The 27,356-nt window shown below is 39.8% G+C and overlaps 2 protein-coding genes across 8 annotated transcripts in view; one reads left to right on the forward strand and one right to left on the reverse strand.

Moving 5' to 3' along the window:
* Positions 1-2,825, reverse strand: part of BRCA1 (BRCA1 DNA repair associated) — a 45,592-nt gene extending 42,767 nt beyond the window's left edge. Inside the window, exons 1-2 of one of the 2 annotated variants that reach the window (XM_016150952.2) lie at positions 2,604-2,825; positions 1,624-1,709 (exon numbers count right to left, since the gene is read on the reverse strand). In XM_016150952.2, coding sequence (XP_016006438.2) covers positions 1,624-1,709; positions 2,604-2,606 — 89 coding nt within the window. In that variant the 5' untranslated portion in view covers positions 2,607-2,825. The remainder of the gene's footprint in view (positions 1-1,623; positions 1,710-2,603) is intronic. The other variant, XM_036221982.1, reaches the window with a different exon arrangement.
* Positions 2,826-2,982: 157 nt separating this feature from the next.
* Positions 2,983-27,284, forward strand: NBR1 (NBR1 autophagy cargo receptor). Of its 6 annotated transcripts, none has more exons than XM_016150965.2 (21): positions 2,983-3,415; positions 6,477-6,593; positions 9,235-9,297; positions 9,963-9,981; positions 11,002-11,024; positions 13,106-13,300; positions 13,635-13,712; positions 14,173-14,387; positions 14,887-15,054; positions 15,342-15,551; positions 16,074-16,233; positions 16,321-16,611; positions 17,286-17,435; positions 17,924-17,999; positions 18,520-18,630; positions 18,885-19,049; positions 20,477-20,915; positions 21,666-21,760; positions 22,392-22,449; positions 23,168-23,276; positions 25,531-27,284. In XM_016150965.2, the coding sequence occupies exons 2-21, from the start codon at positions 6,492-6,494 to the stop codon at positions 25,702-25,704; spliced, it is 2,901 nt and encodes a 966-aa protein (XP_016006451.2). In that variant the 5' UTR covers positions 2,983-3,415; positions 6,477-6,491; the 3' UTR covers positions 25,705-27,284. The 6 variants fall into 6 exon arrangements, with proteins under 6 accessions (XP_016006451.2, XP_016006450.2, XP_016006452.2 ...); XM_016150964.2 differs by lacking the exon at positions 2,983-3,415 and adding an exon at positions 3,656-3,787; XM_016150966.2 differs by lacking the exon at positions 2,983-3,415 and adding an exon at positions 3,656-3,787 and having other exon boundaries at positions 13,638-13,712.
* The last annotated feature ends 72 nt before the right edge of the window (positions 27,285-27,356 follow it).

The following is a 27,356-nucleotide window of genomic DNA, read 5'->3' on the forward strand; positions in this document are numbered from 1 at the left end:
AAAATACAACTTCCATTTTCTTTAATCTTATTTACTTGACTCCAAATATGAAAAACAACTTTCATGAAGCACAAAGAAAATTTTACTTAAATTTATTCTCCTTTATAGAAATAAGCAAAAAGGTGCAGCTTTCCAATTTATTTTTTGAATGAAACCCACCATTAAACATCACCATATTAAAAACAACTATCAAAGAACCAATACTGTTTATTATTTAATACCTTTGACAAATATTTACCAAGTGGTTACTATGCCCCTGAGGATACGGAAGTAAGCAATACAAACAAAAACCTCTGCTATCATGGGGTTTATATTGTGGGAGTAGAGGAAAGGGATAAATTACATATACAGAATGTCAGTTATAGAGAAAAATAAAACAGGAAAATGAGATAAGGAGTGTGTTGAGGTGAAGTTGTTAGAATTTTAAATAAGATTGTCTGAAAATGACTCTTTGAGAAGGTGGTATTTCAATCAAGACTTACAAGCCATGTAATTATCAAGGGAAGAAGACTCCAGGCAGAGAAAACAGCAAGCATGAAAGCTCAGAGGCAGAAGAATGTTACAAGTCTGAAGAACAGTTAAGAGGTCAAAATGACCAGAGTAAAGAAAATAAGGAGGCAGAGGGTAGGTAACAATTGTTCTAAATTTCTTTTCTGGCTTTTCACAGAAGAGATTGAAGTATGGCTAATTTATTTTGTAGATTTAAGAGATACCATAGAGATCACCTACTGACTCCTTGATAAGGTTCATAACCTTTGTTGTGCCATGGACCCCCTTTGGCAGCTGGTGAAGCTCACGACTCCCTTTCTCGAAGTAAAGCTTTTAAATGCATACAATAAAAATATGTAAAATTATATAAGAAACTAATTATATTGAAATACAGGTCTATTCAGAGGCCTCCGGGATCGTGGAGGGCCGGCAAGAGGTCCTGAATATACACAAGAACTTGCCGGGGTGATGGGAATGTTCTATATCTTGACTGGGTTAATCAGATATATATACACTTGTCAAAACTCATAGACTTGTACACATAAGATCTTTGCATTTCACTATATATAAATTATACCTCAATTAAAAAAAAAACTTGAATATTTTAGTCCCCTCTCTAAGATTAACACAAACAAAGGCTCACACAAAAAGTCAGAGACTTCCTAAAGGCTTTGAGGCCTTATAGTATTATTTAAATATACAGGGCTAGTTTCAGTCAAAGATTCTCCCACAGAACTACCCACAGACACAAATCATTCCTAATTTTATTTTGCCATCATTAAGTATATCCATTCCAAGTGATCAAGCTGGTTTTAGAGTTGAATGAAAAGTTCAAGTGCCACTAATCCGAACCAGATCCCCGCCCCAATGTAGAACCAATCAAGGTAGTTGGTAGACCAGGAAAGATAGGGAGCTATGTGTGTTGAGATGGTAAAGGTAGAAGCAGAGGGGAGGAAAAAGGAGTAATTTTCTATATTCTTAAAGTTCTTCAGTTAAGAAAAGCAGCAACTTTAATAGCATAATCTTAACAAACATAATTTTTTCTTGTTACTACATAGGTCAATTCTATTGATTTACATAGGACATAATCTAAGAGGAAGAATCTCAAATTATTAAATTCTTCTTTTGACTTACCAGATTGGACACTCTAGGATTTTCTGCATAGCATTAAGGACATTTTGTACTTCTTCAACGCGATCCGCACATAAATCCATTTCTTCCTGTTACAATGAACTTGAACACATAAGCTTAAATGTATGCTTTAAAATGTTTATAAAAAACAACTTAATTTCATTGTCATTTTAAATAAGAGAAATTTACAATTGAAGTGCTTTAGAATTACAGCAACCATAGGACTAATGACAAACGCCTTTGTTAAAACTCTAAACTGTTTTATAGCCTCCAACCACCTCCTTTTGGTCTTTCCCTTTCTCCAAGCAAGGAAAAGGTACAGTGGGGTGACTGACTGGGTGAGTGGTGGTTGCCTCGGATTTCTCCAAACGTCCTGGCTGTTTTCTCTTGCTTAAAACAAGAATCAACAAAAACAAAACCAACGCCAACCAAGGCTCTCCGCCTTTGGTCTTTCCCAGTGTTTTCCAATTGCCTGCAATCATCTCAGGATCCTCAGGCACATCCATACCAGTGGCATCTGTGACTGACGCCCCTCTACTATCCTCTTGTCCCTTCTCAGAAACGCGTTTGAATACAGTTCTTAAAGGTTCTCTCTCCCCACAAAATCCTGTCTCCTCCTCTTTCCAAACACGGTCCTGTCTCTAGTTCTTCCTCCGAGTCCCCTTTTCACATAAACCAGCCTATTATGTTGTCAAGACACATTCCAGTTCCTATCATCAGTATTCCTCTTCTGCCACACCCAGTCCCCTCCCGCATCCTTGGCTTTTCCCCCGACTCTGCAACCCACAAAGTGCACCTCTCCCCCACAATTTTCCAAGTCAACGTCTTAGGCTTCCCTGGTTCCACCCTCAGCCCGCCGCGGCCAGACACCATCCATCTTGCTCTCCTTCATAAGTTCCCTCTCCCCACTCTCACCATACCTGTTCTCACCTGTCCTCCGAAGTACCCCTGAGGCCCCTCTCCCTTCTCCAGGGCCCTCTCACCATTACACAAAACAAAGCATCTGAGCCTGCCAGTTTCAGGGGCCAACTTATCCAAAAATCCCCCGCGAACCGTCCTCGGTCCAGAAGCTTCAACGAGCTTACGCCGCGCAGTCGCAGTTTCAATTTATCTGTAATTCCCGCACTTTTCCGTTGCCACGGAAACTGGCCTCAGCTGCTGAGCAAGAGCCTCTCAGAATACGATACTGAAACACGTTACGGAAGGGCGGAACAGAAAGAGCCGAGAGTGTCTCAGGGCTCCGGATTGGTCATCCATTCTTTCCCTGCATTACGTAATTAGAAAGAGACGGAAGAGAAAGAATTCTGAGTTTTCTATGAGGCGCCCGCCTCCTCTCCTCCACGCTTCCAAGGGCGTCTTATTACGTCACAGTGGTTGCTGTACCCAAGTCGGAATCCTTGAGGCCCGAATATGAGCGAAAGATAGTGTCTACAACACTCGCCAGAAGAGGCCCCGTTCCCTCACACTTTCCGCCCCAATGGAAGTCTCCAGTTTAGGTAAATAAAAGGATTGCGGGCAAAAAAACTACGACTTCCAGCATGCATTGCGGATCAAAAGGCCTTCGTCACTGTGTTCCTTGGAAATTGTAGTCTTATGGAGAGGAACTTCCGACCCTGGAAGTGGGCACGATTCTCACGGCAACCCAGCTGATAAACTAAAAAGCTCCGCACGCTTATGCACGTCCACAGACATGGATTGGAGTATTATGTTTTCGTATCTTGAGAGTGGAGAATAGGCTAAAGAACTTACAAGTCCTAGGAAGACTCCAATTCCCAGCAAGCCCCGCGAGTCTCGGGTAAGTAGTCCTCTAAGGTCAATGATCTAAGGGAACGCAGTGGGCGCCGAATTAACTGGGAAGGGGAAATGGGCTCCGACCCACGGCTGCGCACTCATAGTTCCGCCCCTCAGCCCCAATGTTTGTTATTGTTGTGAGGTTCAGGCTGCTCTTGTCCCGCCCCCGCCAGCGCATCTTCGACCAATCAATAGGGTGGTAGTTATGAGGGACAACTGGTAAGAGCCAATCATCTTGTCGGAAACTCAGAACCAGAGGACTAGGCCCTGTCTCTATCCGCCATGTTAGATTCACCCTGCAGGGAAAGCAGAGGATCTAGTAGCAACCGGTCTCCGCACTGGCCTCCGGCAGGCGCCCCCCGGGGGCGAGAAGCTGGTAAGGAAGCTGCTGCGGTTACCCAGGGGTGAGGTCATATCGCACAGAGAGGATTTGGGGAAGTTCAAAGGAGCAACCCTGTAAAGAGGGGCGACTTTTTCCATGTCTAGGGGCAGCTGATCTTTTCAGTGATCGGATAGGAGAGCCGTTCATCTTCTAGGGGCTGACAGGGCAGATACTCCCGGAGGGATGTTGGGGGTCGGTGGCTCGGAACGCTTGCTTCTCCAGATGGAGGGCTGAGACTCCCCGGCAAAAAGGGCCTAGGCAAAGGAAACAAAGTCCTTAAGGGATGATGACAGTATTTGGGGGACGTAAGAGTGCTAGGAAACGATACCTGGAAGACTAGTATGAAGTCTGCAAGGGGAAAAAAAATGACACTTCCCACCCAGTCTCCTCATCCCATCCCCCTCCGTTTTTTGAGAATCTCATCCAAGTCTCCTTGGTCAGGGACCTTAGGTACTAGAAAGGCATCGTTTTTCCTTTTAGTCAAACACCTAGCTTTCTGGTCACACATTTTTAACACCCAGAATACCTTACACAGGCCTCTGGCGGACTCAGTAATCGAAAGCTCAGGTTCTCCGGTCAGCTTCATTAAAGGAATTTTTGGTATCCTTAACCGACAGGGGAAAAGCTGACTTGTGCCAAGCAAAAGTGAGTCAATGGCATGAACTAACAATAATGCCAGTTTTGAAAGCTGAAGGCCTAGGCCCCAGCTTCCTAACTCTACTGGCTTCAAACTTATAGGGACAGATGGGCCTAACCATAGCTTTGGTGTTTCCACAAGTTCAAGATTAATGCTCTTGCGAAAAGAATTTTCATATATAAGCCAAACGGAAGCAGGCAGTTCTTTATGAAGATCTGGCTATTATTCAGCTAAGTTTGCCTCCCCCACTTCCTGTTTTCTCCTCATCAGCCTACCAGCTGGATGAGCTCCAAAGTATCTAAATTTCCAGTTGTGTAATTTGAGAAAAAGAGAGGAAGATTAGTTTCCTCTGGACTCTGAAAAGTGTGGAAGTGTTTCTCCGAAGTTGAAAAGTGAGACTTTCGGAGTACCCACTTTGGGCTAATAGTCACTTAATTTCCTTGATTTTTTTTTTTTTTGGTCCAAGATTTTAGGGAGTTGACGGGAATCCTGTCCAAGTTTTAAGGGCCCCCAAAATTGCATTCCATATGAATGAATACTAGATGTCAGCAGGATTGGTGCTAGAAACCAGTATTATTTGGTGATGAACTTGGCTTTAGATGGAGATAAAGAATGGGAAAATTTGGGAGATAATTGTTTTTGAATTTTAAAAAAGATAGCTAATCCTCAGATCTTCAAGTTCTTTTTTAATGACAGTTTCTTTTGTGTTGTTTCTATATTAAGTAACATTTTTGAAGAACTTGCACACATTTTTATTTGATCCTTATGATAACATTGTTAGGTAGTGAAAGCAGAAATATTAGATCTATTTTACAGATTAAGAAACTAAAGCTCAAGGGTTAAATTACTTGCTCAGTTATATGGCTAGTAATGTAGCAGGGCTATGTCGAACCCAGCTCTTTCAACCCTGTGCTTCCTTCCCCATTACACTACAAACCCCTGGGACTTAATCTTGTTCATCTATTCCTGTGCTTAGATCAGAATCTGGTCTTTATAGATGCTTATTAAAAATTTGTCAATATATTTAAAAGCTGACATTTTTCATTACAACTTAGATTTAAACTATCTTTTCATACTCATAAAACCAAACCAACCTCTAACAACTCATCAGTAAACAAAATTCTTAGTTAAAAATAGACCTTCAGTTAAAGAATTGTTAACTTCTCAGGCATCATAGTGATGTTGTGATTGTGTTTTTTAAAATTCTTATCCTTTAAAGGTACATACTCAATTATTTTATGGATAAAATGATGGCTGTCTGTCAAAATAATCCAGTAGGAAAGGGTATTGCTGTTAACAAGATTAGTCCTCAGTTGATGCTAATTATGGAAGATAGCTGATGGATCCAGTGAGATTTATTAAATATTAGTCTCTTTCGTATAAGTTTAAATTTTACCATAATCATTTTTTTAAAAATTAGACTACTATAGTTTGGTTAAAACAGCTGACTATAGTCTCTCCACATGGGGGAGTTGGGAGGTATGTAGGGGCATAGATGAAGTGAGGGTAGCATGTTCATTACTCTCCACTTTTATATATGTTTGAAATTCTCCATATAAGAAAAAGAAGTAGACTACAAAGCAGATGAACTTGAATGAATGGTGTTGAATGCTACCCCTGTGTAGTTTCTTGACTAGTGCTTTGGACTCTAAGTTGTTAAAAGTGATCTTATAGAAAACCTAGGTTGCTCAATTTGGAAAAAGGCTGCTTTTCCCAGAAAATGTAGAATGTTACTTTGAAGTGATAAGAATGTAAATTCCCTGGGGTAGAGACCTAATCTGATTGATCTGGTATCCTGCTACTAGGTATCTGTTTAGTTAACCAATCATTATAAAGTTCCAGAAAATTCTAAAGGATTTAACCGATGTTAGATGATTTCTGTGGGCTTGGACAAAATTTACATTTTCTTAGCTAACATTTAACTGTGAGATTTGTTTTAAACCACCCACTAGATTGATAAGAGCAAAGATGTTGCTTTATTCACTGCTGTGTCCTCTTAGCCTAGCCCAAACCCTTTCTAATGTGTTTTCTCTCTCATCCTCTCAGCTCTAGCCCCACAGTATGGAACCACAGGTTACTCTAAATGTGACTTTTAAAAATGAAACTCAAAGCTTTCTGGTTTCCGATCCAGAAAATACAACGTGGGCTGATGTCGAAGCTATGGTGAGTGTTAACTTTGTTTTGTTGCTCCATCCTTTAAGCATAGATCTTTTTCCCTAAAGGTAGCTATTTTTAGCAGTGTTGTTTCATAGCTGCAGAGTCCATCATATTAACCTTTTGGAAAATTATTTTTGCCAAGGGTTCAGTATTCATATAGGAGGTGTGCCCCAGTAAAGAGAACAAATAAATTCCTTTTGAGGAGTTTAGAAAGGAAAGTAAGGCTTATTTTTTTTTAAGTGAGATAGGACTTAGAAAACATTAATTTTAGAAATAATCTAAAGAACGAATTAGTGTGTGGGCCCCACCCTAACCAGGCCCCAGAAGAATGTGCTCTTGCCTGAGAGCAAATATGTGACTGTGGTTTGTGACCCATCAAGGATATAACTTGTGTTTTGCAAGAACCGATTGATTGTTTTTATTGCTAGGTCAGAGGTTGAATAAGTTGAGCGCCAAAAAAAAAAAAAAAAAGAAAGAAGAAAAGAAGAACAACCCTACAGGTGTTTAGGCAGAAATTCATCTTTATTTTTCTTCTTGGTTTGCCCTTTGTACTCTTGTTTGATTTGTAGTAGTAAATGTTTTACTTCATGTATCACTCTTTGTCTAACAAAACCCTTTGATAAAAACTTACTTATACCTGGTTAGTAAAAATCTTTTATCTGGTTATGTGTTTTGATAACTAAAAAGGAAAAGAAATGGTAGAGAGATTACAAAAGATGGTATGATCTGGTCTTCTGTCTTCCAGCAGATACTACTTTATACCATTCTAGACTGTCAGTTATCTAGAAAGTCAGATCTTGTTTGTCAAATGATCTGAAAATCAAACACAATTACCTTTTTTCCTAGTAGTTAAATGAGCTGAAAGCTTACCTTTTTTCTTTTTTGTAAATTTTAAATTATAAAAGTGTCATATGTGCCCATTACAAGTGAAACACTCCAAACATGTATAAAGAAAAAGTTAATATTCCTCCACTCACCCCTCCCTCCATCCACTATTTCAGCCTCTGTGAGGTAATCAGTGTTAACCATCTTGTATGTACTTAGATGTATTTCCCATGTTCATACAGATATCATATTAGGATTATACTATAAACATTCTTCAGCTTACCCAACAGTATATTATATACATAGTTCTGAATGAATAGGTAAGGATCCAAGCTCATTCTTTTTAAAGTAATAGATTGTCCACAGTATTATTGGTATTGTACCATCGTGGTTATCTCTTATTCCAAGATTGTTTCCAGTGTTTTTGATTGAGGTATAATTGACATATTAGTTTCAGATACACAACATAATGTTTCTATGTTTATATATTGTGAAGTGATTACCACAATAAGTCTAGTTAACTTTCATCACTATACAATTTTTCTCTTGAGAACTTAAGAGATTTACTCTCTTACCAACTTTCACATATATGATACAGTATTATTAACTGTAATCACCATGCTGTTTATTACATCCCCAGGACTTATTTATTTTATAACCAGAAATTTGTACCTTTTAACGACCTTCAACTATTTCACCCACTTCCCACCCCTTCTTCTGGTAACCACTAGTGTATTCACTGTATCTCTGAGTTTGTTGTTTGTTTTTTTTTTTTGTTTTTTTTTTTGAGTCCACATATAAGTGAAATCATATAATATTTGTCTTTCTCTGTCTGACTTCACTTAGCATAATGCCCTCAAGGGCAAAAGGTTTTTTTTTTTTTCTAATTGTATTTTTTTAAATTAATTTTTAAAATTTATTTTGACTGGTAGATAATTCAAAAGTTATAATTATGACAAATTTGAATTTCATTTATGTATAGAAGTATAATCATTATAACAAAATATTATAGGAAAGAACATTTCAGTTTGCCTGAAGTGTCTGGAATAGCTTATATAAGTCCAGTTACATTCTTTAAGATCAAGGAGTTCTAGTTGGGAGGGACCTTTGACTCTGTCACTGATTTAACTTAGACCTTTTATTAAAGTCTGGCAAATGCTTTGAACCTCGGGTTTCATAATTTATATAATGGGAAGAGAGATAGTCAAGGTCAAAAGGTTTTGGGGTTTTTTTAACCACTATAAAATAAACTGTGGGGGATAACTGTTTGTATACATAACTTATGTACTCTTCTATAGGATAAAGTTTTCCAAAGTGAGATTAATGGGTCACAAGAAATGTGATTTTAAATTTTAGTGAATAATACCAGGTCCTTTGCAGAAGAATTATAGCACCTTACAGAAAGACACGATAGCGCCCTAAAGTTTTGACAGCATTGGAAGTTAATGGCTTTAATTTTTTTTTTGCCATTCTGTTGAGAGAACATCTCAGTGCTTTAACTTGCATTTTTCTGACTACTATTGAGTTGAACATCTTTTCATATATCTGTTAGGCATAATCTTATGATTAGCAGTTTTGTAGATGGTCTTCGTGTCTTGTAGATATTAACCCTTTGTCTATTCTGAGTTGCACATATTTTCCCCAGTCCATTGTTTGTCTTTTGCATTTGTTTATGGTATGGGGTGTTTTTTTTTTTTTTTTTATCATATAGAATGTTTAATTTTACATAATAAAATATGCCTATTCTTTATAACTTCTAGATTTATGTTACAAACTACCTTTTTGGTATCTTGATCATATATTGTATACATTTCATTTGCAGGTAAAAGTTTCATTTGACCTGTATACTATTCAAATAAAATATCTGGATGAGGAAAATGAAGAGGTAAAGTATATAATGGTACCCTTGGCCAGGTATATGGAATAAGGATCTTATTTCTAAAGACTGGTATGGGGCTTTAAAAGTTCAAAATAGTGTTTATCTCATTTGTGTAGTGGTTTAAATATGTTTGATTGCATGTTCTATGCTGACTTGTAACATCTGAGATGGAGTTGGAAAATAGGGAAGCAACATTAAAGAAGAAAATGTGGGAGAGAACTTTTAAAACTATATAGTGACCTTAAGTTCAAATATATTACAAAGTTCCATTTAGTTTATAATAAAATAATAACAACAAACCTTTATCAAGTGGTTACAGTGTGTTAGTCTAACAACAATACTGTGTATTTGGTACATTGTTCTCTTTTATTTACCCATCAGGAAACTAAGGCACAGAGAGGTTAAGTAACTTGCCAAAAGGCACAGAAGTTTGCTCCAGAGCCCAGGCTCCTAACCACTGTGTTATGCTCTTGCATAATGTACATGAAATAAAGGAAGATACAGTAGTTAAGCAATAAAATTATGTTATTATTAGTCAATTAGTTCATAATATTGGAAAAGCTGAACACTTACCTGAGATTTTACATTTGTCCTGTGAGGCTCATCCTAGTGACAGAAGTGCTCGTTTGATGATATGTTTATAATTCACTATTGCCTTTTTCTTTTTACAGGTATCCATCAACAGTCAAGGTGTGTTAAAAGCCCTAATCTAATATGAACATATGCATTTCCATTTACACAATCTTGTTGCAATATTCATTTTAGAATGGGATTTTGTGTATAGTAAATTAACGTTGCATTTACTTGTCTATCAGCATTATAAAATAAAAGTAGCATATTTTTATAGCCGTTTTTTGTACATAGGTCACATGCCTTAGAATGGAGTCTAAGGACAACTCTGGTGGGAGGTTCTCTTATATTTAACATGCTAATCTAAAAACATGCCTCCCAATTCAACACATATAACTCGTTCTCCTGGTATGTTGCATCTGTTTCTGATTTGGTATATATGTTAGTGCTAATTTATAAACAAGTGGTGGTCCAGGAGCTTATTTATAAGGTAATTGGTGGTTCAGAGGTTGGAGTACATTTTTACACAGGAACACTGTTGTATTTGAAGTTTAGGTTCCTAGGCTGGCTCCCAAAAGCTTATTTTAACCAGCTAAAATGATAGTATTAACTCTCTTGAGTCCTGAGCTTCTCTAAGCCTAATGTGAGGGAGCTGGGTGGAGGTTTCATAACTGGAAGGCTCCAATAGCACAGAGAGAGGGATTTAAGGGGAGAACAAACCTGCAAGTAGTTTCTTTTTGCAATGGGATGAGAAAGGAATTTGTCAGCAAAATGTTAGTAGCTATTCATGTATAAAGATTGTACGTGGACGTGGTTTCATAGTGTAGCAGTTAGATCATCTGCTTTACATGCATAAAGGTTCTGGGTTTGTGCCCCAGTGGAGCCACGGTTCATGGTCTACGGCCATGCCACCTGAGCAAACCCGATGTCTGATCTCGGAAGCTAAGCAGGGTCAGGCTTGATTAGTACTTGGATGAGAGACCACCTAGGAAGACCAGGTGCTATAGGCGTAAATAATAATAATAAAATAAAATAAAGGATTGTAAACTAAGAATTCTTAAAAGTAAGGATTGGTTTTACTTAACAGAATCTTTTGGGCTGGTGAAGAAATATCACAGTATGTATTTTTTGTCCTTTTAGGAGAATATGAAGAAGCACTTAAGGTAATGGTTATTGCTTCTTTTTTTCTCAAATAATTTTTAAATTATTTATTGACTGAAACTTGAAACTGAATTCCATCATTACACGGGAGAGAAACTAACAAATATAAACACAGCAAAACCTATTTTTAGAGAAACTGAGGAATAGGACATACCACTCAGCAAAAGGCAGCTCCTTATATAAAAGTTCTTTTTATTTACTGTTCTATCTCATTGCTGGTCTTGGTGCCACTGCCCTAGCATTTAAAAATACAAAGAACTCTGGAACGATGCTTTCTGGTTGACATTTTTCATATCTTTCCTTCATCTTGTTCTTTATAGAATGTTTCAGTATAATGTGGGAGAATTTAAGGTATAAAGTATCCAGTTACAAACTCTTGTTTGTTAGTGGCGAATTGAGCATTCCTTGAGGTCACTTCTTTAAGGTGTGTCAGCTGTCCTTTCATTGCCACTTTTGTAATTAAAGATAGTCTTTAAAGTTCGACTATCCTTTATGAACTTCTAGTCCAAGACTAAACTATTTTCCATAATCATTTTTGGTTTAGAGAGGGAGAGGCAAGATTTTTTAGTCAGGAGCTAGATTTACCCTTTTTCGTTTCTGATCAGAATGCTATTTTTGGTGCCATTTGTTTCAATAGTTTAGCCAATGTCTTCTTGGTTTTTACTCAGAAATCCTTAATTACCAGCTAGTCTCTTAGTTTTGGATATTCAGGCCCTTTCCTGGATTCTCTTAGTTGAGATACCCATATCTGTTAATTTCTCATGCTTCATAATTTCCCTCTGCCCCAATTTCATGTGGTCTTTCATTTTCCTCTTTGCTTATGCCATTATTCCCCCATGCCCCTTCACTCCTGTCCAACTCTTCTGGCTTTTTCCTTTCCTTACTCTCAGAAGCTATAATAGTTTGAAAAAGTCTTCTAAGATCTTCAAAACTCTTCTACCTTTTCCCCAGTCACTATTAGTTTTATCTATTCAGTCAGAAGTCTTGGATCTCAGGAGTCCAGAGTGTGTATAAGCCTGTGTTGCCCCACTAAGCAAGACACACACAATTTAATACTTAAGATCCCATGTTTGTTTATATTTTGGCACATTACATTATAGTCATTTATTGAGTAATTTTTTTCACAGACTCTACCACACATTTTACTAAAAGCTTCTTGATTTCTGGTCTAGAATAGGGGTCGGCAAACTATAGCCAGTGGCTGGCCATATATTTTTATAAATAAAATTTTATTGGAACACAGCCATGCCTATTGTGTTGTGTGTGGCTGCCTTAGTGCTACAATAGCAGAATTGAGTAGTTATGACAAACTGTATGGCCTATAAGCCTAAAATTTATGTGGCCCTTTAAAAAGTTTGCTGATCCCTGATTTAAATAATATCTTTCAAACATACTGACCATGGAATGCCATTTTAAAGTGGAATGTTAAGAAATCTAATGTGTGAAGTAGATAAAAGAATAGTTCTTGTCATTGGGTGACAAGTGGGGAGAGCTAGAACTCTGTGGACTTGACTCCTAATCTCTTGGATACCTTCTTGGATACCTCCTAATACCTTTATGAAATCTCAAGTGCTCCTTGAAGTAGAGTTTTTAAAATAGAATTAAGAAGATGCTCTTCAAAAGAAGTGACCAAATACTTTCCAGAATATTATTTTGGAAATGCTTTCCAAAATACTATTGTTAAGTATGCTTTCCTAAATACTATTTTTCACGGGAAAATAAACAATTATATGATATAGCTTTCTTTCTTGGGTTATGGTAGTCTGAGATTGACTTTTTTGAAAACTTGAAATTAGATCCATAAATAGAGTCCTACATAAAAACAAATAAACAGAAAAGTAGTAATCTAGTTAATGAAAACATCTCACCTGGTAAAGTACTGCACTAAAAACCTACTTTTGTGTAACAACAAAACCATTCCTAGTTAACATTCTTGGCAAAGCAGGATGCTGAGTGTTAACATGGTATATGTTATTTGATTTAATAAAACAAACATTTTCCAGCATAATTCACCATACCTCTTTGAATTTTCATTTGAGAAATGAGACATGATATGTTTTTATTTCATAACATATGCTCTCAGATGGCAGTTAAGCAGGGAAACCAACTGCAGATGCAAGTCCATGAAGGCTACTGTGTAGTTGATGAAGCTGCACCCCCAGTTGTAGCAGAAAAACAACCAGTCATGAGGACAGGGAAAAAGCCACTTGCACATTATTCTTCGCTGGTGAGAGTCTTGGGATCAGACATGAAGACCCCTGAGGAGCCTGCAGCAGAGGTATGAAGGGACCATTCCTGTCTACAATTTTTCTAACCTTATGTCTCATTTCTCATATAAGATTCAAGCCCTCCATCAAAAATTACAAGTTTGTGGTGATCATCTCGGTCTGACTTTTTGAAATTGGTAACAGTAGCACTCCTGGAGAGGGGCAAATAGGATGACAGACATTTTATTTTTCTTTTATACTCCTTTATATATATATATATTTTTTTTTTTTTAACCACATATTTACATTTGACAAAAGAAACCTCAAAATAATATATTTCAGGAAAATTATTTTAAGTAGAAATAAAAGTAACCTCCAAGATCTTGGATTGTGTTTTCTTTGCAGCAGTTTCCACTTGCTCCGTGTGACTTAGATCAGCCTCAAGACAAGCCACCAGACTGGTTCACAAGCTACCTGGAGACAGTGAGTGTTTTCTCTGGCTTGAGTTTTAGCAGCAGTGTGTGGAATGTGGAAGAAATAGCCAAACCCAGATGGTTTCTTCCTCTGGTAGCTAATAATCTCCAAACTATAGCAGTCAAACTACAGCTTTCCAGTCAAGAAAGCTCCTGACCTTTTAAATGATGTACCAGAAAAAGTTTAATTCTGAGGATGTAAGGGAAAGGGACAAATCTCTATGCTTGAGAAAGAGGAAGGTGGAAATTAACTCATCGAAAAGATTTCTTGATATTTTTTTGAACCAGTTTAGCTGTGGAAGGAAGACCCTCTTTTGCTATGTTTCCATTCCTTCGTGCAGTAGTTATTAGCTCTCTTATTATATTCTTATGTCAGAGATAGCAGCGTTTCAGGTCTGTTTGATATCTTCATGCCTTTTCCAATGTTGGAACTGAAGGATTTTCCCCCCATCTTCTGCACTACATTTTAGTTTAGAGAGCAAGTGGTTAAAGAAACAGTCGAGAAGCTTGAACAGAAATTGCATGAGAAGCTTGTCCTCCAGAACCCATCCCTGGGTTCCTGTCCCTCAGAAGTCTCAATACCAATTTCAGAGGAAACACTGTTTTTGCCGGAAAACCAGTTCAACTGGCATATTGCTTGCAGCAGCTGCCAAAGGAGGATCTTTGGTGTGCGCTACCAGTGCAGGTAAGCAGTAACTTGGGAATGAACAGCTATTAGTAGACCTTAGAGCAAGCCTTCCTGGCGTTTGGGGTAGGTAAAGGGAAATTGGGTTTACTCTTATCTCTGAGCATCAGATATAATAGCTCTGCTTTGGGAACAAACTATTCTTCACCCTCAACAAAATAACTGTTTGAAAGGTAACTTCAGATTGTTGTGTTCAGATATACTTTTGAATTAACAGAGCCAGACAAAATTATGTTCCCCAGAGCAAAACTAGATCACCAAAAATTCTCTCCCTGTTGTTCCAAATACTTTGATATCTTGCCTTCTCTCATATTGTCCTTTGAAAGAGATACAGGTAAGTATTAGTGTCCTCATTTTATTAATGAGGAAAATTGAGACACGATATGGTCGGGTGGTATGCTCAGATTACCACTTAGCTGTTAGTGGAGCAGATATGCAGGTCTGGCCTCATATCTCCCTACCTCAGGTACTTCCTACTGTACCATTCTTTTCCCCACAGCCTGTGCCCATCCTACAATATCTGTGAAGATTGCGAATCAAGGCCATATGCTCACGACTCCAACCACGTTCTGCTGAAATTGCGGAGACCTGTCGTGGGTCCCTCTGAACCATTCTCTCACTCAAGGCTTTCTGCTCCTCGTCTTCCTGCTGCTCTGGAACAAGCCAGGTAAATCACGTGTACATGGGATCCTTGTTCTCTGATCCGCTTCTTGGTTCTGGTGATGCGCTGTGAATTACAAAACTACAAATAGTCTCCTTAGTTCCTGCTCATCTCTAGTTGATGTGCCATGATGAGGACAAATATTCAAAGCTAATGAAATGGAAATGAGAACTATAGAAGGAGGTTAAGAAACTAAACTGGAAGCTGACACTGATGGAGAGTACAAGTGGCTCAAAATAGCTTCAAAATTAATTTGTGAACTTTGTTTTTAAGACTCATTTGTTATCTCACAGGCTCCAGAAACAGGTTGACAAGAACTTTCTTAAAGCAGAAAAGCAAAGGTTGCGAGCTGAAAAGAAACAGCGTAAAGCAGAGGTCAAGGAACTTAAAAAGCAGCTTAAACTCCACAGGAAGATTCATCTGTGGAATTCGATCCATGGACTTCAGAGCCCCAAGTCTCCCTTGGGCAGGCCTGAGAGCTTGCTGCATTCTAACACTCTGATGTAAGCCCAGGGCCATGGTGGGAGCCAAGACTTAAGGTCCAGCCTCTAAGACTGGACTTTCAGCCAGCACCTCTCTTAGATATTGGCAGCCCCCAACACCCAAATCCTTAAAATGTCTCGTTTTCTTATCCTAGCATTCTTAAGGGTAGTTTGGTAGTTTTGTTTGTTTGTTTGTTTGTTTGTTTGTTTAACACTTGCTTTGTCGTCTTCAGAAAGGTAGAGAAACCAGTAAGGTTCAGAACTGACTAGTATGTATGGCCTCTCTTCACTGGAGGCAGTCTGGATTTGATATAAAAGGAACAAATATTTTAAGAGCGTGATTCTGCTTGTTTTATTTATAGACCCTTTTAGTTATCTTCACCATAGCTTTTTAGCTCAGAAGTCAGCTCTGTTCTCTGTTTTTTAAAGAAGTTTTATTAGTAGTACATCTTTAAGGGTCATAACCTCTTGCACCACAGTCAGTGTTCGATATTCAAAAGCCATCACACCCAACAGCAAGTGACTATCTGAATTTCTGTTTAGGCTCCCTTTGCAGCCCTGTGCCCCAGTTGTGCCAACCCTCAGTGCAGCATTTGTGGATGAGAATTTGCCTGATGGAACTCACCTTCAGCCAGGAACCAAGTTTATCAAACACTGGAGGATGAAAAATACAGGAAATGTAAAGTGGAGTACAGACACAAAGGTATTTTTCCCACAAAAGTGTGAAGATGAAGTGATTCAAAGTGACAGTGTCCAGCTGACAAACATTTTTTCTCTTGTCACTTTTCAGCTCAAGTTCATGTGGGGAAACCTGACTTTGGCTTCTACAGAAAAGAAGGATGCTTTGGTTCCCTGTTTGAAGGCTGGCCATGTTGGAACTGTGTCTGTGGAGTTCATCGCCCCAGCCTTGGAGGGAACGTACACATCCCATTGGCGTCTTTCTCACAAAGGCCAGCAGTTTGGGCCTCGGGTCTGGTGCAGTATCATAGTGGACCCTTTCCCCTCCACAGACAGCTCTGATAACATTGAAAAGGGCATGATCAACTTAAGCAAAACTGATGATCTCACCTGCCAGCAAGAGGTGAGCATTGGAAAGGTGACCAGAACTAAAAGAGCCCACTCACAGAAATTGGAAAGGCTAGCTTCTTCCCCTGCACCCCCTCCCCCCCAAAAAAACGCACATGTACTTATATTGGACTTGTCCTCAGGGGCTTTGTTTGCATGTCCTTAGGATCTGGTGCAGGAACCCCTCAGTACTTTTGTATCTCTTTGTCATGATGTGTGACCAGTCTCTGCTTCTCTGGGGAAAGCAGGGCCGCCTGGCTGGCCTGTGGAACTACTGCACCTAATGGCTTTGCTCCATAACATTCATCCCTCCTGAGTACCCCTCGTGTGTGTGCTCTAAGTACTAGTAAAGTCTTGCCCTGGTTATTACTTGGCGTGCTGTTTTTAGGCACCTTCCTATAGTCAGGCACGTTTTTTTAGTGTTTACTATTTAAATTTATTTACCCATTGTTAATGTCCTGGTTTTGACTATTAATGGTTAATCTAAATTGTCATTATGAAAAGTTAGGTGAAAGGGATAATAATTGAACTCTACTATTTGCAACTTTTCTATAAGTCTGAAAGTATATCAAAACAAGTTTTAAAACATGTAGAGAGGTACAGTGTTTTGTTTTTAGGGAATAACATCTGCTTACCTTTTTTTAGTTCTGTTAAGTGCCTAAAATTTGTCCCAATGGTTTGTCTCTATAGGAAGCTTTTCTTCTAGCTAAAGAAGAAATTCAGCTTGGTGAGGCGACTGAGCAGACAGAAGAGACAGAAACCTGCATCCCACAGAAGACCAAAAATATTGCCAGCGAGAGGGAGCTCTACATCCCATCTGTAGACCTTTTGACTGCCCAGGTGGAAGATTGAGCACTTTAAGGGGCAAGGGACAGAATGCATTAGGGAAAGAGTCCTTAACCTTGTTGAAAAGAAAGTGGTATAGTCATAGATGATGCCCAGAAGCTTGGAGATAAGCCTCCTTTGATTCACTCAGATGTATTGAATGGCAAGGAGATCTGTGGAAGCAAGTTTCTAAACTAAATGATTCCTCTTGAATTGAGAACTCGCTCATATACTTTGCCACATCTTCCCTTTAGTTGCCTTTTCATTTCTGCCAACTGGTTCACCTTCACCCCCACTGCATTTTCTCTTTCCTGCCATTTGGTTATTCGAATAACTAGTTCACATTTAACTCTTCCTGTTCTCACTTGACCGAGGTGAGGTATGAATTTGAACAGAGTTGAATCTAGGCTGGTGTGGAGCTCAATGACCTGCAAGACCCACTGAGACAGAACATGGCTCCAGTGTGTACTGCAGGTAGACTGACATTGCCCCCTTTTCCCCAGGATTTGCTGTCCTTTGAGCTGTTGGATATAAACATTGTTCAAGAGTTGGAAAGAGTGCCCCACAACACCCCCGTAGGTAAGAATGTCACTCAGTCCACCTTGTGTATTTTATTTATAGGCACAAAAGTACTGCAGCCTAGACTGGTAGTATTTTGTTCTGAGGAGATAGATGGCAAAGATTTCTCCCACAATTTCTCCCAAAGCAACACCCATGGGTCTATTTTCCTTCTTTTCTCTGTTGTCTGTCAGGCAACAACGTAAGTTTGTGTAAGGCCTCCCCACTGTAAAGGGGGACCCCCTTCTCCATTTTTCTCTAGATATTTATGTCCCTTTGTTCCTTCACATTCATGGTTCTGTGTCTTAGCCATGGCCTTCCAGGCTAAACACTGTTTATGATCCTTCTTGCATTGATTGATCTGAGATACTTGCGCACCTGATAGTCTGGAGAAATTGTTTACAACAGGTCTTGAAGCCTACTTAGGTTTATTTTAGCCCTGTAGGAGGCAAGAAGCCTGGGAGCTGCTGTTTCTTGACCCTGACTGTTGATGATATGATGCTTTTTCTTGGTTGATGGTTCTTCTGTCTTCATTCTCCAGATATGACTCCCTGCATGTCTCCTCTGCCACATGACAGTCCTTTAATAGAGAAACCAGGCTTGGGGCAGATACAGGAAGAGAGTGAAGGGGCGGGATTTAAAACACTTCCTGGTAAGGGGTTAAATATTTATAAAAGTATTTGCATCCTCACCTTCCATACCACACCCCGTTTTTACACATACCGCCCTGCTAACCTTACCTTATCATGTGAAATGGGTTTTCTATAAAACATTCTTTTGAAGTCTCTACCTTCACATGACACGGATAGCAGCTACTCCATGGCATAGTGTCAGCATGGGTACGTGACTAGAGATAGCTGCTCAACACTTTAAACACCAAGTGTAGATAAGGTTCGTGTCTTTCAGATTCCACAGTGTCAGTAAAGAGGAAAGCTGAGAATGTTGTGTCAGTGGAGGAGGCAGAAGATGACCTGAGTGGGACCCAATTTGTGTGTGAGACTGTAATCCGATCCCTCACCTTGGATGCTGCCCCTGACCACAACCCACCCTGCAGACAGAATTCCCTGCACAGTGAGTGTCCCTGAAATCCCCCGCCCAACAGTGCGGTGCCTGAGTTGTGATTATCAGACCTGAGTAGGTAGGAGTGCTATTCTTCACTGAGAGCAGAGGTCGGTGGTCTTTTTTAGAATTTGGATCATAGTTATTTCTTTAGACTACATACTATACCTGGCTATTTTAATTATAACATCAAGAGCAAAACAGCCACCATAACTCATTTCTGTACTCTGTCATGGGCAGAATTACAGCCGCAGGCCACAGAGGAACAGCAGCCAGTTGTGCTGCCTGGATTCTGTAGTAAGGAGTCTTCCTGTAAGAAGACAGAGCTCCTTAGCAGAGACCCCCAATGACAGCTGAATTGTCTCCTTTCTCCAAAGCCAACAATCCACCATAGTGGGCAGAAGCAGGAGTACCAAACTGAGTTTCTCAAGGTTAAATTCTGCTGTAACAAATTCTTTTGTAACAGAAATTTCAGATTCTACCTTGGGTATCGTTCTACCTAGGTACCAGATAGGTAGAACCAATACTGTGTATTTCAAGAACTATCTAAAAATTCAAATTCTAGTGCATCAAAATAATGTCGGAGATCTCTTGTGTTGTTATGAAGTTTTACCTGTACCTTTAAATGAGATTTTAAACGTGATCTCTTATTTGAAATACACACATATATGTTTTCCCCACACACACTTGTGTACAGATATACAACAAAAAAGGACTTAACACCAAAATGTTCACAGTAGTTATCTTAGGATTATAGATACTGTTTTCCTCTTCATCCATGTTTTGCCAATTTTCTAGAATGGCTACTCGATTTGCAAAAAAGAAGAAAGTAGGCATATCGTCCTACGAAACTTGCCACGTAACATTTTCTTTTTTAAAGTACTGTAAGCTCCCATGGTATATGTTTTGCTTTGACCACTATCTCAGTCTATTAACTGTCGCATGAAGAGGAAAAGAGATGGACCCTCCTCGTTTTAAGATTCATCGTGCTTCTCAGGAGCTGGGATGTTTCTGCCTACCTCTTTTTTTGTGAGCTTTGGTTCTATCCAGCCTTGCATAGGCTTCAGAATTAGAATATGGCCACAACTCTGATTCTAGTAACAGCTCTTCCCTCTTGTTCATCCCTCTCCTCTGGCATTCATAATTGTAGCTCACAGGGTCGGGCCTGGTTAGTACTTGGATGGGAGACCACCTATGAAGACCAGGTGCTTTAGACATAAAAATAATAATAATAATAATAAATAAGGGATTGTAAGCTGACAAGGTCCTTGCAATCTGTGAGGTCAACCAAGGGTTGCCTCACCTAAAATAATAATAATAATAATAATAATAATAGTAGTAGTAGTAGTAGTAGTAGTAGTAGCTCACGACCCACAGTTTTACCAGATAAGGGGCTGCTTTCTGCTGATACATTAAAATTGGTTGCTTTCATCCTTTAGTGAAATGTGCCTTGCCTGAAGAGGGACCACTTGGAGATGAGAGGGCAGAGATTGTCCATATCGCTGAGGAGGAGGAGGAGGAGGAGGAGGAGGAGGAGGAGGAGGAGGAGGAGGATGAACTCAAAGACGAAGTCCAGAGTCAGTCCTCTGCTTCCTCAGAGGATTATATCATCATCCTGCCTGAGTGCTTTGACACCAGCCGCCCCCTGGGGGACTCCATGTACAGCTCCGCACTTTCACAACAAGGCCTGGAGCGAGGGGCTGAAGGCGAGCCTGGGGTTGAGGCTGGGCAGGAACCAGTCGAGGCTGGAGAGAGACCCCCTGGAGGGGAGAACCAGCCTCAGGGGCACAGCATCAACGATATCCTCATGACTTCACAGACTCTGGACACAGTGCCCCTAACCCCAGAAGTGGTGGGGCCTCCACCACAGCTGCCCAGGTACCATCCACATCCCCCTTGGCTGGGCTGTTCTTCAGAGGTGGAATAAAGAGAAACACCTTGATCTCAAAATCTGTTTTTTTGTCAGCATGGAAAGACTATTTCCCGTAGTAAAGTCTGAATTTAGATGAATAAAAGTTCTACTCCCCAGTATTTGTGGATTCTGGATTCAAAAGAAATGGTTATTTTAGTTAATCCTGATTATCTAAATATCATCTATCTACTTATGGTTTGATCGTTGAGAGCCAGTTTTTAAACACAAACGTCCCTGAACCTTCCCTAGACTCATGGGCAAAGGCAGCAGAAACGCATTCTCATATTAATCCAAACAAAGTATAATTAGGAAGTTTAATCTGATATGGAAAAAGCATGCTATAAAACCAGATAGAAGTTATTTTTAATTCTCTACTGGCTATGTGTCACTGCTCTCATAGTATGGAAAATGGTAGAAACTTGACTATAATTTAAACCACTCTCCTCGGGAACTAGACATTTCCCTTGATTAGCACCACTTGATGTGGGGGAGAAGTGACTAGACTGAAGCCAGTTTTTCTAACTTGACTGTGGCCGAAGAGGGAAACCAAAAGGAGAAAGAGCCCTTCTCACCTGATCCCTAATTTCATACATGTGATCTGGATCAGAAGTGTGAAGCCTCTGTAAAGAATTTGGCACTGCCATGCTGTTTACTGTCTCCTCACTGTTACCAGAGGTGCCTTTTCAACTTACTTTGAATATTGTGTCTTTCTGAAGGAGCCCTCCTTGTGCACAGCGTCATGGCTCCCCAGGAATGGATTTACCAGTTACCATACGAGAAGTTTCTTCAATCCCTGATCAGATCAGAGGAGGTAATGACCAGCCTGAGCTTTCTCTCTTTTCCTATGCTCCTTTCTAATGGAAACCCAGGCATTAGTTGTGACCCTTGGACATTTTTAGGAACTTGCCCTTTTCACCCTTTCCGTGCTTCTGTCTCACACTTTTTTTTTCTATTCTCTGGCTTCATATTTATTAAGTGAGACCTCATGGAGGTTGGCATTATGTTGTAGTGGCAAGAACACAGGCTTTGGAGGCAGATCATTCTAGGTTCCAGTCACAGCTCCACGTTTCCTCACTATGTGAGGTTTATAACACTTGCAGGTCTATTTTCTCATCTACGAAATAAAGAGATGAGGACCTTGAAGTAGTGAGTAGACCCTCAAAGTAACTTTCCACTCTTCCTTAAAACCTAAAAGTACTAAAAAAGTAATGTCGGTATGATAGGATTATAGAATTAACTTTTCAGACTCTGTAAGTCACCTTGCATTGCCTTCTGGACAGTTTTATTTAAACCACCTAAAATTTTTTTCAAGTACTTAATAAAAAAGACTTTATAAAACACCGATTAGATTGCCACCTGCCGTAATAGTAGCCTTGCCATGAGGTAGGAAACACTAGGGACTTGTGGACGCTGCATCTAACCAACAGCTCTTTTGCTTTTAGAGCCCAGAGGCTCATCAGGACTTGTAAACAGCAGACAGAAGAGCTATGACCACTCAAGGTAACTGGACCTTGTGTAGCCTCTTCCTCAGAAGCAGGTGGATATCTTCGTGTTGCTTCTGCTTAAAGAAGCCTCTCAGAGCATATGCCATTCCAGAGAGCAGAGGAGAGCCGTCATTCCTTCTTGTTCTTATTTCTCCTAGAACTTGTGAGCGACACTGAACACAGGGCTAAAGTTGATGTTTAAGAGTGTTCACATTCCAGATCAGAAAGGAGTGTTCTCAAGTTCAACTCACCCTTAGTACCAGAGGAGAAGGCAGGAAGGTCAAGCCCGCTGTGCATCTTAGTAACTTAGACACACGTGCCTCTCTGTTCCTAATCATCTCACGAGCATTGTCAAGGTGGGCTCCTCCCTACAGTGTCCAGTAAATAATATTTCCTTTGGGAGGTGTTTCCTCTGAGATGATAATTGAGCAGAGAGACTACTAGTACCCCACTATGCCCTTGACCACATTAATTTTCAGCTGGGACTGAAATTTGGCATGGTAACCAGAGTGGTGTGTTTTCTGCAGAGCACATATCTTGCAGCAGTAAACCGGGCCCTACATCAACCAAGATTTGTAGCTATAAAACTGATGAAAACAGTTACATTCTCTTTTTACATCTAGTTTCTTTCTCAAGGAAATGTCATTTTCTTTTAAGAATTAGAGCCTAGATTATCTCACAGGAAGATAATGGTTTGTGTTTCTTTAGGGAGGTAATTTGGTTTTCCTCCACAGACACCACCACCATGGGAGCAGCATTGCTGGAGGACTGGTGAAGGGGGCTTTGTCTGTCGCTGCCTCTGCATACAAGGCCTTGTTTGCTGGGCCACCAGTCACTGCACAGGTCAGTGTATGCTTCGTTTTCCTGACCCAAATCCAAGTCGTTAGTGAAAATGATTGCATCTCTCCGGCTTTGAGAGTAGCTTGGCATAATAGAAAGTATAAACTTTAGGTTTAGTTTTTCATCAACACATGACTGCACCACTTTCTTAGCTGTATGACTCTGGCCAAATTTCTTAAGGGAGAAAAGGAAGAAGACTTAATGTTTGTTGAAGACCTGCTATGTGTGGGGAGCTATCCAGGTGCCAGCACTGCCAAATGAGTAAGGCACTAGTCCTTGCCTGTAGACAGTATGAAACAAGCCAGGTAAACAGACATGTATAGTAGAGTGTAAGATCCTATGCCCATATTTTTGACAGATGGAACACCCCAGCCTGGTGTGGGCCTCTGGGTGGGGCCAGGAAGGGCTTCCTGGTAGATGATACCTGAACTAAGTTCTTAAGGACAAAATAAGTGTTTGCCAGGGAAAAAGGATAGAAAGGGCATTGTTGACAGAGTGTAGCCAGTAAATAGACTTGGAAATGTGAGTCTGGAAGATGAATTTGGGCTGAGAAGAGCAAGAAAAGATCTTAACAGTAGGATGCTGTTGTTAAGTGGGTTGGATTTTATTTTACAGCTAGTGGGAGGAGCCATTGAAGGGTTTTAGGGCAATAATTAACATCAGATTTGTTCGGAGGAGGCTGGTAGAGCTGGTAAAGAAATCCACTTGAGAATCCATGTGTAGGTAGAAAAGAAGGTAAGAGAAATAAAGAGACAGAAATGGCAGAACTTGGAAACCATGATTAAATAAATAGCTAGAAAGAAGTCAAGGATAAATTCCAAGTTTCTGGCTTAGGCAAACAATAGTAGCATCCATTAAGAAGATATTCAGGAAGAGGGATATGTTTGGGCAGGAGGAGAAGAAAATTAGGTCAGTTTGGGATAGTGTTGAATTTGAGGCACATCCAGGTAAAGTTATCTAGAGTGCAGTTGGATATTTATTTTTCATGCAAGAGATTTGGCCTGGAGATGAAGTTGCTTATGTATAGGTTATATCAGAAGCCATGTGATTGGACGAGATTTTCCAGGAAGAATGGATAAAGCAAGAAGCAGCCTTTAAGGATCATGGAAAGAAGGAGATCCCTGCAAAGAAGACAGAGAACTTGGAGGCAAATGAGCTCTGTGCTGGAGCTTATTGACGGGAATTTTAAATGAGGACATGGCCAACAGTGTCAGATGCTACAGAGAAGTGTGAATGGGCGGAGAGGACTTTGAGGGTGCAAGTATGTCTCAGGTTCAAATAGCTGGATACAAAGGGGAAAAAAAAGGGAAAGCTTGGGATACATAAGGCAGAAAGAGACATATTTAAAGATGAGTGAGCCAGCCAGTAGCAAAGGAGATTAACAATCAAGATGAGAGAGGATAATTAATAGAAATAACTGAGGTGGCAAGAGGTAATGAGATAGAGCAAAATGCATGTGGAAAGATAATTTATTCTGAAATAAGAGCGAAGAAAGGAACAGTGGAATTGGGTGTAGAGGGAAATGCCAGACTGGGCTCAGAGCATTTACATACATTCTCTCATCTTAATCCTCACAACAGTCCTGCAAAGTAAGAGGTATTCTGTGTCTCCATTTTCATAAATAAGGGAATTGATACTCGACACAGTTGATAAGTAAACGGTAAGACAGGGTATTCCAAGTGTTAGGATTTAGGTAGGTTATGTGTCCACCAAAAGGCTTGGCCCAAAGAGGAAGGTAAATAAATGTCAGCTCCCTCTTTCCCGAATCACTTTTATTCTTTAAAAAAAAAAAAAAAAAAAAAAAATCCAAGGTCTCCCAGGATATAATTTTCCAAGCAGTTTTTTTTGTCCAGCTTCTTTGCATATCTGATTGAATATCTAGTGCTAACTTCCAGTAACAGCCTCTCCTCTTGCTCTGTCATCATGAGTGCCTTTATCTTCATAGGATTTCCAGAGCTTGTTTGCATCTTTCTTCATCTGGCCAAAGAATACTTCTGAAAGTCCCCTTTAAAGCATTCTTTTAGTTCTAAGGACAATTCATCAGTTGCCAGGTTTTAGGTACAAACCATATCTAATCCAAAACAGAGCCTTCTGTGTCCTCCCCTCAGATGACCTGTTACTATCAGTTGGATGGGAGTGCTGTACCCTTGCATCTAACTGCCTAATATTTTGAATAATTTATATCTTATTATAATGTATATCTTATTATACATGTAAATTATATAGAGAATGGTTTGCTTTTCTTGACTCTATACAGCCAATAGTTTCTGAAGATCAGACAGCAGCCCTGATGGCCCATCTCTTTGAAATGGGATTCTGTGACAGGCAGCTGAACCTGAGGCTGTTGAAGAAACACAATTACAACATCCTGCAGGTTGTGACAGAACTCCTTCACATCAACAACAACGACTGGTACAGCCACCGCTATTGAGGAGTGACCATGTGTATTAAATAACTTTGCTGCTCAGAGATCATCTTTATTCTGTCATTGGGCTGTGGGGTAGAAGCCCTTGCTTACCTTTTAATCTGATGAATCTGTATAGAGTTCATCACTGAATTGTCAAGACAATACCTGTATTACAGTATTTTTTGGAGCAAATCAAAGACCAGAGCGTAAATTTTCACTTTAGACATTGGATGAGTAGTAGGAAGACAGCTTTTCAATTGATATGGATAAAATTCCTTTCTCCATTTTAGTGCATCGAAGACTATAACTTGAACTTCCTATACAGCCTTTTTTCTTTCTGCTTGATTTGAAGTTGAGTATTTTTCTGGGTTAATGTGGATATTTTTATGGGGTTGTGTGTTGTCAGTTTTTAAAAGAAATTAACCCTGAAAGTTGTTTTCAAGAATTAACTCTCATATAATTTCTCTACCCTACCCCAAGCCTCCTAGCAAGGTGGTATTGAAATGGCACCCAGAGCATGATAGGAATGTTGTTGTTCTTCCTTTCTCAAGGAGAAAATCATTTCCCTGCAAGACTTAGTAATTGGCACTGCTATTTCTGAGGAGCCCATTAATGCATTTAAGAATATCTAGCTTCTGGGTCTCTGCACTTCGGTGAAAGGAAGGGGCAGTGTGCTAATTAGACCACCAGCACCTATTTAGCAGTGTCTACTGTAGTAATTTTGCATCCGTTTTTCTTCTATTTAAGGGAAAAATTTTAGGTAGTGAGATATTTTGCTAATCTTGTAGAGAAGGAAATAAAACTCTTCAAGGGAAAAGTAAATTTAACAGTTACCTTTTTTCTTATGTCGGGGCACATCTTACAGTAGGGTGGGGGAAAATAGAAACATGAGACAAATAAAAGGCAGGCTCCTGTGTTAATCTCAGGAAAGTTCAGGGACAGGCAGTTGAGTATAGTGAGACACGGGAAAGCCTGATGGCTTCCTACATGTCTGAAGTCTCTTCTGGGCTGTCTAGCCCTAGAGTGTAGAATAGGAAGAAGGCTGGTGTTTTACAAAACTTGGATGGGGGCAAACACTAAAAATGTTTTAACCCCAGAATGAGTTGGGGAGAGCTTGCTTCCAGGGGTGCATGTCCTCGCTTTGTTTACAGAAGGGAATTTGGGTACAATTGAAGAGGTTACAAAAAAACACTAAAATATATTCATGAAAATGACTTCCAGAAAAAGAATCGGACCCCCAGCTCGAAGGGGGAAGGATAGCAAAATAGTATTATTAACCCGGTTGGTATTTATAATGAATGATTTTAACTACTTATTAGCCATAATGATGTTTATTTACAGTATAACTCTCAAATGCTATTAAGCCAGGAGTCACAGTATAAGACAACCAGGCTGTTCATTATTTAAAACGTTTTTATCTGGGCTTCTGCGTAGAGGCTGAGCGGCAGGCTGTGTGTAATTAATTGGGTTGATGTCAGACGGGACCTGTCTTGACCATCTAAGTCATATTGTAGGGGTCCAGGAGGGCCCTGGAGTCCGGTCGTCCGTCCTGTTGTACATAACCGCTGAAAGAATGGTAAAATAAAGATTCTTTGAAACTCCTGCTTGGATTGGCTCGTCTTTGCTTAAGCCTCGTTGGGGGTTTGGAGGACCCTTGGAGAACCGCGAACGTCTGG

This window comes from Rousettus aegyptiacus, unplaced genomic scaffold (assembly GCF_014176215.1).
Source record: "Rousettus aegyptiacus isolate mRouAeg1 unplaced genomic scaffold, mRouAeg1.p scaffold_m13_p_6, whole genome shotgun sequence".
Classification (NCBI taxonomy): Eukaryota; Metazoa; Chordata; class Mammalia; order Chiroptera; family Pteropodidae; genus Rousettus; species Rousettus aegyptiacus.